The sequence below is a fragment of the Leuresthes tenuis genome, unplaced genomic scaffold (assembly GCF_036924035.1).
Source record: "Leuresthes tenuis unplaced genomic scaffold, fLeuTen1.0.hap1 SCAF_12, whole genome shotgun sequence".
Classification (NCBI taxonomy): domain Eukaryota; kingdom Metazoa; phylum Chordata; class Actinopteri; order Atheriniformes; family Atherinopsidae; genus Leuresthes; species Leuresthes tenuis.
This window is the reverse complement of record NW_027325366.1, coordinates 18224546-18239315: the sequence shown is the minus strand read 5'-3', so window position 1 is coordinate 18239315 and position 14770 is coordinate 18224546. Positions and strand designations below refer to the sequence as shown.

The window sequence follows — 14770 nt, the reverse complement described above, 5'->3', positions numbered from 1 at the left end:
GGTGGGAAAAAAAATAAAATCAGACTTCGACATTTGCTAAACTTCTTTAATCATAAATGAGTTCCATTGGATGTATTCGAGTTGCTTTTTTATTAACACCAACTTTAAAACGAAAACAAAACTGAAGTATTGGCAGTGCTTAACACAGATGCTTTTAGTTATTTCTGAACATTTGCAACACAATCAAACATAATAAGCTTAACATACACTTTCTTTTAAACAAACATCAATCCACCCCTTAGTCAAGTTTCTGATACAGATTTTAGATCGATCCACAGCGACGGCCCTACTGTTTAGAACAAACACTGACTGCAACGCACAACGAAACCACTCAGTGGCTTTAAGGCGGATGAATGCTTATTCAGGCTTAAATGAAATCCAGGCTAAAAGAGACAGCCCGTCACACAGATCCCTCGGTACTTTAGGACCCGTGGTAAAGAAGCATGGTGCTGAAGAGGGTATGGTCATACAACTGCTCTGCTTTCACGGACTTCTGGTGCTCCACCTGGCTGCCCGCAGTGCTACCGATGATCTCGGGCGAGTCACCGCAGATGTGCTGGCCAAGGAGCATTCCTACTGCTGGGTCATTTAAGGAAAAATCCTCACAGTGTCTCTCACCTCCCGCTGAAAACAAAAGAAAGTGTCAAAAAAAAAAAAAAAAAAAAACCTGCCGCTATATACAACAGTGAGGCAGGGAAGAGAAAAAAAAAAAGAAGAAAAAAAACAACCCAAAAACGCTGGACTGATTTTGTTTTGCACAACTTTTACAAGCAGTAGTTCTGGTTCTTTACAAAAGCTTTCAGCCGCTAATATCCGACCTAATTTCAACACACTAGGCTCTATAACCCTTCAGGTTACACACAAAATACGATCAATAAGTTGTGAAATACACTCGAGGGACTTGTGTAAACAGGTCACATTCTGATCTGGGGTCGTTTTTTTGCCTCATACGACCCAATTCTGTAGCAGAATTTTCCCGACGGTATGACATCATCCAAGATGACGAGCAGAGCAGGTACAATTTTAGAAAAGTCTATACTATACTTTACTGTTTTTGACTTTTTTCCATTATCTTTATTCGCATTAATCGGAAAAATCACACAACAAACCTTTTTACAAGAGCACAAGGAGAAAGGGCGAGACCGGACTGATGCATGAAAGCACATCAAGAAGAGCACAATTTATAAAAACCCATTTAGAAAATCCATCCACGTTTAACGATTTTGCTGTCGCATACAAAGCTAAATACGGCGCCTTCTGTTCAACGTATATGCTCAGCCTCTGCTGTGAAGAGTAAAAAAGAAAAAAACAAAACCCAACTTCAACATGAAATAGTACAACAGGCAGAGAGCAGAATTTCCCTCAGTAAAAAAGCTGAATCGTGTATAAATCTTTTTTTTTTTGCCCCATAACGGAAAGGATCGTCAATAACTTCTGATCGCAAAAAAAAAAAAAACAGACAATGGTCAGATACAGGGCACTGTATGTGCAGCCGACTGGTTGCACGACAGAAAACATTCACTAAACTGCACGCCAAGTGAGCACAAGAGCAAAAAAACAGGATCGACCAGATCTCAAGCCTCAAGTGGACCTTTAGTGTGGAAACACGAGGCCGCCGCTTCCTCTACAGGCTACATTCGTGGTGGGATATGCTATGGCATGAAGTTATTTTCTGAACATAAAATAGTTGGAGTTGATGCACATCATCAACGAGACATGTCCTCAGGGTTTACGTATTTAAGCTCCGGCTCTCATTAACCTCACAGCAAAGCCACCGAAGAAATGGAATTTTTTCTAATCAAAGATCTGTTTTTCTGTTGAAAAGCTCATTTAAAAAAAAAAAAAGCTCCAACTATTCCGGCGAGTCCTTTAATAAATCTTAGAACTGGTACTGAAATTTTGCGATTTTAAGTCTAAAAAAACAGCGATTAAAACAGTTTTCTTCAAATTAGGCCATTTTTTTTTGCTTTTAGCCAGTAAGCTGAAAACACGAATCGGGTGATAAAAATTGTGCAAAACAAAACTGTTCTTCTGTTATAAACCCAAACACTGAGAATTACATGACAGCTATCTGTGGAACCGAGTGGATGCACTGAATATATAGATATATAACAAAGAAAATCTTAGTACTTCTATACGCCCAAGCAGTATCCGTTACATGGAAAAGTATAAAATATAGCACTCGCACACACATTGCTACACACCTTTCAAATAACTCACCACTTTAAAATAAAAAAAAAAAAGGTTTTCTTTGTGTTTAAAGCACAGAAAACATAACAAAACAAAACAAAAACAAAGTCAGACACTACAGATACGAATATGTGTGTGTGCCATTAGACACACAAACCCTCTACAGGTAGGCATAAGAGTTAGTGCAGCGACAGGGGGTCTGCATTGATGCCACAGTGATGACCTCCAGCTCTTTGGTCGCGGGGCTCAGCCTGTCCCGTCCCCCCTGGTCCACACACTGATCCATGAGCCCCGGCCCTTGAGACGGCGCACACCCATTCAGCCCAAATGCAAAGCTTCCCGGCCCACCTGAGGTCGCAGTCGGCACCGTCTCCATGTTCATGCTCTCCATCGGAGCTTCTCCGGCGCCACCCAGTGGCCCGTTGCCATTCAGCAACTCAAGTGGCACGCACATTCCTAGGAGCCGAGAGAAAAAGTCGTCCGCCAAAAACGTCAGGTATTTCAGGCCCACCATTACTCTTCCCAAGTGCTCGCTCAATGGAGGGTGTTTAATTATTAAGTTTTTAAAAACATTAAGTGCCTGGAGGTGGCTTTTAGTTTTAGCGAATTGTTGCTGTATAAATCGATATAAACAGTCCAAACCTAGACTTTCTTTCAGTGACTAGTTTCACATATTTCAACTGCCGGCAACAGAGGCTTTTCAGAGGTGAATCCCAAATTTAATCTTCCTTTAACAAGCTATTCAAAAGAGGACACAACTGCTGTTACAAACAGTAAAGAACCAAGAGAAAAAAAACAAATCTACACATGGGAACGAACATGAGATCTATACCGAACGCTGTAGCACTTCATGCTTTTTTTCCCTTTAAAATGGACTAATAAACAGATCTGATAACCTTAGTGACCTACCATTAGGTCTAGACTTCTTCCCTGGGTTTGCCGCCATACCATCAAAAGACCTCTTTCTATTGGGCATGCCATTCAAGAGGCTGCGTCCCTGGATGGTGGGGTGAGCGTGGCCCCCATTCTGGCCATTGAGAAAAGCCCCGTTGTGGGACTGAGCCATGTTTTGTTGGAGGTTCTGGGCATTGGCGAGAATTTGAGCGCACTCCTGGAATCCTTGAGCGTGGGCCAGGTCAGCGCCAGTCAGCCCACTGGCATTCCTCATGCTGCACAACGGGAAGGAGGAGTGTTAGAAACCCTCAGTGTACGTTTGATTGACAAAAAAATAAATGAATAAAAAAGACAAGCCCAAGCGCACGCACTCACACACACACACACACACTCACTCAGTCACTCACTCACTCATTAAGCAAATATTCGCACATAGACAATCACAGATGAATAGAAAAAGCCTGTGCTGCTCTACCCTTTCACTTCGTCTTCGTCATCCTCATGTGAAATGACGACTGATCCTTTTCGGATCGCTTGCATCTCAAACGGAACTTAAAATATTCAAGTTTCCACAGAATAAGGGAAACGGATCCGCTGCAAAAGGACATGATTAACACAACCGGAGACATGAACTGCTTCAGGTTTACCGATCGTCCAAAGCAATCCAGCAGAGGAGTCCAACTTGTATCCAAACTGGTCACCGAATCCAAAAGGAGAACATTCCTGTGGGCAGCGTGAAGGCCCGCCTCGTCTGCAACGTCAAGGAAGAATGTGGCGGCGATTGGAAAGAAAAGAAAAGCTTCCATGTCTTTGATCCAACACTGGTGCTGCTGACGGATCAAAGCAAAGATGCATCCAAAGTTCCAAGCTCCGATAAGGCTGCGTCTTCGTAGATGTGTAATGGAGAGAATGGGCGTGTTCAAGTGGGAACAGAAACATGCTGCGTTCCCGACGACAACAAGGGAGCAAAGCAAAGCAAAGAATTCTTCCAATCCAAGAAAGTCCTTCATCCAGACAAGACCGGGGTGCAACGGTATCTTCAAGAGAAACGCCTCAGAATTATTGATGAAGAAGAGAATGAGACGAAGGCCAATTTCAGCCCTCAAGCATCAGAGATCCATACGTCTTCTCGTGGGGCGTCGACACAACGAACAGCTCGTCTTCGTCTGGTTTCCAGAGAGATGGAAATAAAAAGGGAAGAGAATAAAACACAGCAGAAGCAGCTGTGCTACCGCAAGAAGCAGGACTCGAGTCAAGAGTCTGTGCGCTTTGCACCGGTGTGTTCATCATGTCCAGTTGCAGCACGAAAAAGGGGACTTTAAAAAGGTGACTTTAAAAAGGTGACTTTCTGTGTGCAACAATGAATGAGCAAACGGTGCCGAGTCTCTTTTCTTTCCCCTTTAAATTCGACACTCTTGGAAGTTTCTTGCTCCAGTGTGAAAGCAATGTCACCAGGGAGTTAAAAAAAAAAAAAAAGAAAAAAAAGAAGAGGGCAGGTAGCCAGTTGCATGAGGCATCAATTCTACACGAGAACAAACCCATTTACGTTTGTGGTAATTTATTCAAAACTGCCTGCCAGATAAGGAAATCCAACATTTCTGGCTGCTGTGAAATATTAACATGGAGGGAGAAACGTCTGCTTGGAATTTCTCTCCCCTCCATCAGCCAATTATCAAACAATGAGGCGCTTGTTTGAAACCTAAACTGTCATCACAGTGCATTAATAAAAAATAATTTAAAAAGGGGTTCTCTACAGACAGCTCTTTGTCACAGAGGTGGAGACTAGTGGCAAACATCCAGCCTCGGAACGTCCAATTTAAAGTGCAGAAGAAAAGCGTGAAAACGTCTCCATCTGCAGTCCACGCCCCACACGTCCCAAAGCACCGCATTAAAATGGTGCAGGTGACGGATTATTTAAGAAATGCTTTTTTTCTTTACTTGATTTACCGTTGACCTTAAAACCAACCGACATTAGCTTCCACACTGAAGAAGAGACGCACGGCGACCGTTTGGTCATTCACTTTCGATAAGAAAACTGCTCATTCTCTGCTTTATCTAAACAGTTGTGCAAAAAAAAAGGAAACATTTCAAGAGCTAGTGCACATGAAAGAAAAAAAAACAAAACATTTTATTTCTTTTTTATTAAGAATTGAAGATTTAAAAAGAGAGACAAAAAAAAAAAAAACAAGAAGATCACACAATAACTTGTTGCACATTACCCGTCCCCTTCAAAATTAACGCTTCCAGAGGAGTGGTTTGCACCAGATTATGCTTGGAACAATTTGTGATGAGGTAGACAGACTGGTCTCACGCTAAGGAATGCAAACTCTCACCTGCAGATACCTGCCGCTGTCGTTTTAAGCACTTGACTCGGCAATTAAAAAGAACTAAATTAAATCTGTGGGCAGACTTTGAACAGAGGCGCTGACGCAGGAAAGTAAAAACACCAATCGACATGCTTCTGGTTATTGTGTCTGCAACGGTACGCCGAGGACCCGCCACACTGGTCTATGGGAGGTCGAGCGGTTAAGCGCGCGGCCTCCAGATGCACATAAGTGCTGACTTCAGATCAAAACATTCTCTTAACCGTAACCCTTCTTGACTAATCACTAACAGCAGAGACTTTCCAAAGATTTTTTGCTTCGAGTTCTGTTGAGTGACAACAGCAACTTTTCTCTGGGCTTGGAACAACTGTATAATCTCAGGAGCGAAGACCTTTCATTTAACTACTAATTTGAGATTTTGTTCCCATCAGATGAAGATTTAAATTGATTTTAAAAATCATGAGCTCAATCATATTACATTTATCATATTACATCGACTCTGAAGGATTCTTGCAGAACTAAAAAGCAACTGACCGTCTGCATTACCCTAAAAAATTCCCGCCATTATTCCTTTAGTGAGACCAACCTCCTACAGTAAAACGATCCACCAAAAAGTGGATGAACGTACACGCCAATGACCCACGCTTGGAGTTTCAAATTTCAAAAAAAGGAAGCGTTAATTCGTTGTAAATGCCTGGTATGCTTTGCTTTTCAGTCCTAAGCACACAATATGCATCTTCTCTAACTATTGTCTAACCTTCCAGAGGCAGCCTATTGTCATGCTACATGTTGACATGGGACTCACGTGATTAAACCTGTCCATATAAAGGACTCCTATGGTTAGTTCAAAAACAAGTTATAAAAATCAAAAACAAAACAAAAACCAAAAAAAAAGGCTAAATACAATCATGGATAATAAGCAAAGCATGCAGGTCTAAAAACTTTAGTTTTGATTCATAAAAACCTAGCATTAAAACCAATCACCGCAAGAAATACCTCAACAGTTTGCCAGTGTGTAGATAGGAAGCGATAGTGAGAACACTCAATGCCACAACAGTGCGGCTATCCCAGGGAACGGGGCAGACTCAGCAGTGTCTATTCTCCCCCTTTCTAGGATTACTTGAAAAAACCAAGTCATTTCCAATTCAATGGCTGCAAAACATTAAGATGTACGGTTCTGGTTCTGTTAACAGTAGAGCAGACTTTTTCGTAACTTATTGCCACTTTCATAAAGGAAAAGGTGACAAAGATTAGATGTCAAAACAGACTGTGATACTATATAGGGTTAATACTGAGACATACAAAAGAAAACATTTCTGTGTATAAAGTAAAAATATATCTGATACAGTGAAATGACAGTGAATAACCATTGCAACAGGATGATATTAGCAATTAAACAGGTGAGTACATGATGCTTTGCAAATCTAACCCATCTCACTCAGCTGCACTAAGCATGTCTGCGCTACTCTTCGTCACCGGCAGCCTCCGAGCACTGTTCTACCCGCTGCTAGCTTCTTACTGGACCACCTTAGCACTGTGAGGCTCATGACAAATTGAAGGGAAGTCAAATAAATACGTACATATTTAAGTTTGGTTTTAGAGTTTCCATTGGTGTGGTTCGACTGAAGATGCGTCGTTGGATACGATATTTATCCTTTAATGGACGTTTGCGAATTTTTTTAAACGGCACATGGCGAATTGAAAATCAATTTTAGCTGCGTCAAGTCAAATGGATTTAGGTTTTCTAATGTCCAGATTAATACGACAGCCTTATCCGGTCATTTCAACATGACAATTGTCTCTTTTTGGGGTTAGGAATGCAGAAAAGATAAGACGTGGAAGAACGCAACCGGTGTCTTCATTAAGGAAGGAAAGGACCACGAGGTTGTTTAGGTTTTACCATGTAGGTGCAGGAGGAATTTGGCAAGAAAGCACAAATCATCCTTATGAATCAGCGAGGGATCATCTTCATCTCCTCCTCTTCTTCATTTCCCAACGCCAAAGGGCTCAAGCAGAACGGGAAAACCCGGAAAAGTCGCAGCTCCCAAGGGTTTCGAAATAGATCCAAAGCATAGAATTTACCAGTTAAGAACACCAACTACTGACTTATTTCCTCTAATGAAGGCACGTGGCTGGCTGCAGGTCTTCGAGTGAATGGAAGCTCGGAGGATGCGACGTGGCGCGGGATGAGAACTGATTCTTTTCTCAAGAATCCTCAAAGGAAGTCAATAAACGGCGCAAATGGCTGAGGAGGAATTCAGCAAAGAAAAGTCTTGAAGCTAAAGGAGCAAATAATACTGCCACCGTGTTTGTTGTCCAGAAATGTGCAAATCCTGTTCCTCGATGCGTCTCATGGACGTCTCTGCAGGTTTCAAGACAAGGACTTATATTTGTATCATACTCGACGCAGTGTAGTAATGAAAATCATCAAATCATCTGGAAATTCCGAAGGAATTCAGAGAGTGTCAATCTGATCGGGAAGAAACCAGCACACAGTGAATGACCAAAAGACACAAGATGACTGGAATGAAACTGGAAATGTGTGACTTTTGAAAAAGGAAAATCAGATACAAGTTTGAACATAGAATTAAGGGAAGTCTCTCCACCTCGGAACAACGAAGGGTCCTTTTTCCTGCATCTACAACAGTCTCAATGTTGGAAATATATATATATATTTATTAATTATGTATTTATTTTATATAAAACTTGCTCTAATCACAAAATGATTAAATAAATTTGTGGAAACTAGGCCAAAAGACAAAGTACTGCTTATTACATCGTAATTACTAATTAGAGTACAGCAAATTCAGATCAAACTGGGTTCCGTTTTCCACAACCTCACTGATACTTAATTTTGGAAACTGAGCTCCAACAGCTGAGAATTTAAAAATCTAGTTTAAAATCAGCCACATCAAGAAATGCTCTTTTTCTTTTAGCTTTTCTTAAAACAAAAAAGCATTCTTAATTTTCATTGGCTATATTCAACAGGAGTTATATTCGTTTTAATACTTCATTTATTTAGCTTTCCTCTTCACAAAAGCAGGGATGCAAAATTAAGTTTATTAACCAAACAGACCTTTCATCCACTGATGTGTGTAACATTTCTTTGATGCATCAAAGCTTATTGAACCACACATCGGTGGGCATTACACTACCGGATATCATCTGAGCAGATATTCAGCTTATGAAGGACAGTTTTTTGTCAACCATGGCAGGCTGCTCTGCTTTTCATGTTGGCGAGTAGTTTTATTGATATTTGGCAGGTTACATCATCATTAAGTTAGATTTTCTTGTCATGAGCCTCATTCCCACCTTGTGTGCTTTAGTTTCCCTCCCAGTTGTGCCCCACTAGATTTCTGCATCATAAATCAAAAATTGAAAGAAAGAAAAACAAAAAAAAAACAAACAAAACAAACAAAAACAGACTTCATAATAAACTAAACTGAATATCTTTGCTCTGCAGAGGGAAAAAAAAAACATCACATCATTTCATTCATAGAGAACATCAACTGATAACCAAATGCACGTTACAGGAAGTCAACAAGAAACAAAGAATTTGATGTGTCTGGACAAAAGCTGCGGGTTTGATTGGCTGAAACGGCCAAAGCAACCAGGGGGTTTGCACAACTGAAAACTAAGCTTCGAGCAACATTTAAAGAAACTCATTCTGTGTCACAGTGGATTTTTATCACCGCGTCTCTTCCGTCATCGTCACCCTCTATTATATTCAATTCAGTTTTATTCATATAGCGCCAAAGTACAACAAATGTCATCGCAAGGCACTTCAATAACAGTCCAATTTTAGCCAATTAGCCAGTTCAATTCATTGTAATCATTATCTATTCAAATCCAATTAATTAAATTCAAAATTAGTCCATTTCATACATACTGAGCCTATTCAAAAACAGTTTCCTAGCTAAGGAAACCAACAGACTGCACTGTTCTGTTGTGTGTGCAGTAAACACTTAATCTACGATCTTTTCACATCTTTAGTCACCGAGGCGAATGGCAGTAAGGTTGTGCAATCCACAACATTTTATTTATCTTTTAAAGCGTGTAAGGACAGTTTGCATCCTTCACTGTCACAAGAAGAGGACCGATGTCTGCTGCTGCTGCAGCGGCAGATTCAATTAGTGTTCGGTAATACAAAGTCAAACAGCAACTCTCTTTGCCCTCCTTACAACATGCACTTAATTACTTACTTACTAACTAATTTCTCACAGTGACCACAGGTTCATTAGAGGCTACGCACGACAAACCGTGTCAACCCCCTGGCAGCTTGGGTTCTCTGTACTGCAGTCGTGAAACAGAGAAAAGGCATAAAGTTTGTTGCAGAAAATGAAACTGCGAGCGGCATCTTAAAACTTTAGCTGAGGGCGGAGTAAATAATAATGTAAATATATAATATAAATGGGGGAGGGGGCAGCAGCTAAATACGCTGACTTTGATTCTTTTTGTGTTTCTGAGTTGAAATATTAAACACCTCCACAGCCCTAATACTTAATGCATTAATAAAACCATGACTGAGTAAGTAGAAACATACCCCTCTCTCTCCCCCTCCCTCCCATACTTGCATAACAGAGGATTTTGGCAGCAGATCAGTTCTATCTTTTGTTCGCTGAGCTGGGCTTGCGCTACCTTTCAGGAAATGACTGAAGACGCATCAAGTGTGGAAATATCAAATCGTTTCCACGCTGGTGCTGCATCTAAATTTAAGAAACAGGAAATGTAGGATTCATCTCTTTGTTTGTGCCTCAGGTGCGCCGACCGTTGCAAAATGTTTTCTGTAAATGGAATGAGCCTGGCACGAGAGAGAAGGAAAAAAATAAGAAAAAAAATACTGCCGACGGCTGGAAAGGTGTGGCTAACCATTTACAACTGAGGCAGATTATAAAGCCGCCTTTTTTTTATCTAACCTTGCAGTTCTTTTGGAAAATATCAACTATGCCAACTGTGTGGTAGCGACGCATTTTCATTCTATGCAACAATTAGCACGAAGCCTTTCTCATACTGACAGTAAAACACCTTCAGAAAAAGAAGTAATGTGCATTTGGTCATCCCGTCAAGCTGTGTATGTGAGACACTAACCAAAAACAAATGTTAAAAGAAAACCACACTCTAGTTTTAACAGAGATCATGCAATATAGCCTACTAGGTAATAAACAGTTTATCAACCTTCACATTAAGTTGTCCTCGTGTGCGTGTAATAATTGTGCTGGATCAACGGGGCCATTCATTAAGCTCAAAAGCGCCGTGCAGAGTTAATGATCCACTTTTACCAACGAGTGGCTCTCCAATTACAAAAGCTAAAGCCAAAGTGTCTCCCTTAAAAGTGCAGGAAACGGTGCCTATCAAGCACTCAGTATGAATTCTAGACATCTTAGCTTCTGATATTACACACAGAGGGCAACTTAATGCCAATTGTTGCAATGACAAACAACAATTTCAAGGGTTAACAAAATATTTTCACATTTCCAAGGGAGCACCACCAATACTATGAACACCACACCTCATGATCAAACCATTTAAAGGAGGAGGTTAAAGAATTATGGGTTTTTTATTATTATTATTGTCTTATTACATCAATTCAGTCTCCCTCCCACAAATTCTGGAGGTGAAGATGAGCTAGCTAACCTCATCTTTGTGGAATAAAGAAAGAAAATCCAAAAACAAACTCCCCCACATCTTAAATTGTTCTGGGAGATGTAAGTGTTTACACGGGTTGTCTGGTGTAAATCTTAACCACCAAGATGGAACACGCTCCAGCATGACAGGGTGGTGTTTTATTGTAGAGATCCTTCAAAAAAGGACACAATTCTACATTCAGGTCGAGCCACCTCAAAACTTAAGTTCACATTTTAACAGATAAACTTCATTTATGAAGTGAATCATCATTCACTGAGACATACTTTACACAAACACAAGCTAAACCGAGTTAGCCTTCAGTGGCCCTTTAAGAGAGTGCTCACCAGCCACAAAGTCCACGCATCTGTTTTACTTCTGCACATCTCACAAGTGCTTAGTTAGTGTGCAGATCCTGTGATTTTTCTTTAACTCACAGCACTGACACTTCCTCAGGGCTCTGATTTATATTTGATGGTGATCCCTTGTAAAGGTGCGACTGAAATGCTGGATAGTACAGAGGAGAAGAAAACATCTACACGGCACTGATCAGAGGACTTACTCAGCTTTCGCTCCCTGAATCAAGAGAGCGTTGATACAATCCAGACTGCCCGCACGAGCAGCCTTGTGGATGGGCGTCTCGCCCACATAGTCCTGAGTGACGACAAAGGAAAAAACTATGAGCCAAAACAGTTCTCTATTTGAGACAATGAATCTCTGTGTGACTACACTTTTTAATCAAATGTATTCTTCGCAACTTCCTTTTTTTTTTATTTTTTTAATTTCCAAGGACATTTTCCAGAAACTGTTACAGGGAGCGGCTCTGCAGGGCAGAGCTTGAACTTTTCACCTAGACTCCATCACCGCCCCCACACACACACACACACACACACACACAGACGTTTACAGTAACATTTGTCAGAGTGCAAATGGAGGAGGGAAAAAGAGCTCCAAAGCATGCCTTAAACCACAACGTAGGCCATACTTGGCTGTTCTGCTGCACAAAACTTATCCAATAATGTCACAAAATCTCAAAATTTCCCTAAGCCCTGAGAAAAAAAAAAAAAGATAAATAATTCAGGGGCCATCGCAAGCAATGTGCTTCCTGATGACGACAATATGTTAGGTCATACTGACCCACTAATCCAATCTCTTTCAGTGGTGCAGTGGAGCATGAAATATAGCCCCAGTGCACGAGTCTGTGCATAAAGAGGAAAAGATGTGACGAGCAAAAATGCCCAGCCGTCGGACAGAGATTCATTTAGCAGGAAATGTGAGTGGCACACGTCATGTGAAATATGGGTCAAGAGGAAGAAAGACTAAGTGGTGATACTGCCACGGCAGTGATCCCAAGCTAGAATGATCCTCTTTGATGGGATCATCTGAGCTCAACCACTAGCACCGCTCTGCTCTTTTCATTCACACACAGGCATATCTTGTTGTTGTTACAGTTCAGCTTTATAGAGTTGAGTTTTATATATATATATATATATATATATATATACACATTGAACCCCCCCCCCCCCCCAAGTTTTGCATTTTCTAAGATCATTGTTGACAAGAAAAGTCTCCCTGATAAAACTAATCCCTTGATTCTCAAGTGTGGCGTGTATGTCTGACGTCATACCTGTCTGTTAATATCTGCACCAGCTTGAAGTAGCCATAACAAACAATCAGGGTGGCCCCCAAAAGCAGCAATGTGAGTGGGCGTCTGTGCAAACCTGGAGGTAACCGAGTTCACGGCACAGCCTACTTGAACCAGGCGCATCACACAATCCAGCTGTGAGGAGATGAAGGGAACGCACAGAGAGTCAGGATCAGGTCATTGCTTTCCAAGTCAACGGGCAAGTATAGGCAGGTGTGCGACTGTAGGTTATTAAGACAAAAATGCTACTGCTCGGACTGACTCTTCAAAGTGACTTTTTGGGCATCCATCCAATTTGGCCTTTCTTTTCCAGTATGTGCGAAACATTTAATCACTTCTAGCACAAACAATAGTGTTCACAAACGGTTAGGAAAAAAATAACATTGGGATTGGAAACAGACGTTAAATGTGTTTCTATCCAAACGTTCTCGGTCACCAAATCGCATCGGTTTTATACATAGCTGTTAGGGAATGTCCTCAATGAGGAGTTAAGATTAAGTGTAAGTTAGCTGGCGTTAGTGAGGTGAGCTAACTAACGTTTGCTTCTCGAAACCTCACCATTTTATGGTCAACGTATCACCTAGCGACCAGCAGTCAACACAGTTCCCGCTTAATGTGAGCTAATCATTGCTCAAACACGAAAGGGACCGAAAAACGTCGTGTGTATGCCGAGAAATTTCATGGAAAAGCCGTTAGCTTGAGAACAGTACGCTTTCATCTTTAATGGCCCATTGTCTGGTTCCACTTAACGAAGGCTGCCTCTGGTCTCATCAGCGAATAATTAAGTCAAGCACCAGGAAATGGCCGAGACGGGGCTCATGTCGGAGAGCTTTGACGTTCATCGTGAATACTGTTTCACTACTTATTAATTAGGAGAAACGTGGTCGTTTGGGGGGGAAAAAGCGCTCCTGCCAACTACCTTTCCGAAATGAGCGGCCCAATGTATGGGCGTCCAACCGTAGAAGGTGTCCTCGACCGTGAGGTCGGTCGGGTTCGAGGTGCACTGAAGGAGCGAGCACAAGGCACCGACGTCTCCATCCCTGCAAGCCCGATGGAGAGGGAAGCGGCTGTTTAAGACCTCCTCACTCGAGAATCCAGATTCTATTCCCACAGACATTGTTGCAAAACGGAGCTGACTGATAAATAATAGGCTACTACGGAAAGAACGAAAAATAAAGGAGTCAAATTACTAGCTATTGTCTAATTCCGTGCACTTACTGGGGTGCCCGTCTATCAGGACACACGCCACCCTGACTACGGAGTGTTTCTGCCTGACAACACAAAGCACAGAGAGCAGAGCACGCGCCGGAGTGAAACCTGAGAGGCTCAGAGAGAGCCGCAAACTCCGGGCTGGAATTCACGTTCCACAATTCCCCGTTTTTTCCTCTGACGTCACAGCTGCTAAATTCGACAACGTTTTTTTTTCCTTCCAACAAATCTTTTCGAAAACGTCACGTTCCACGAACTATTGTAAGAAAAAGAGTAAACAAAACGATGACGCGCTACACCGCAGTTAAGAGTTTACGGCTACAGCTTGACATGGTTAGAGATTGACTTGTCCTCATCATAGGAACTTACTTACTGAACGGAGTAAGTCCACTTTTGAATCGCAACACCACGACCACAGTTTATTCTCGTGACCATCTTCTCTCTGACGAGTAGAGACAAAATACACAGTTTGGTGTTTATCTTCCCCTAACTCGATTATGGAAAAAATTAAATCTCCACATCAGTTCATGTCACCATTGCCGTCTCCAAGCATTGCATTTCAGAAAATGCAAACAACAGTGTAATCTAGTGGAGACATTTCACGGGGGACAGCTATTAAAACTATAACCCATAAAAGGCCCCTTTTCCCCCCCATTAAGGAGGAATGGAATTGTATGACTCAAACTGAGTTTCTTTTTCCTAATTCTTAAATGACATTGACAAACAGCACATGTCACACCTCAGTTATACTTCATGCATAGACTGATACAAACTAAGGACATTAAAGGGGGCACTCTGGTTTATTGATTTATCCATTCATTTGCGCATTATTTTATTCATTTGTTTATTTATCTATTTTGAGGTTAGTCTGTGCATGTGAAGTACA

At 41.5% G+C, this 14770-nt stretch overlaps 1 protein-coding gene across 1 annotated transcript; it reads right to left on the bottom strand.

The window, feature by feature from the left end:
- Positions 1-30: 30 nt before the first annotated feature.
- On the bottom strand, positions 31-13963 carry ankrd10b (ankyrin repeat domain 10b). The gene is made up of 6 exons (XM_072396886.1): positions 13595-13963; positions 12658-12810; positions 11593-11684; positions 3100-3359; positions 2539-2646; positions 31-624 (listed from the first exon to the last, which is right to left on the bottom strand). The coding sequence occupies exons 1-6, from the start codon at positions 13790-13792 to the stop codon at positions 422-424; spliced, it is 1014 nt and encodes a 337-aa protein (XP_072252987.1). The 5' UTR covers positions 13793-13963; the 3' UTR covers positions 31-421.
- Positions 13964-14770: the final 807 nt, after the last annotated feature.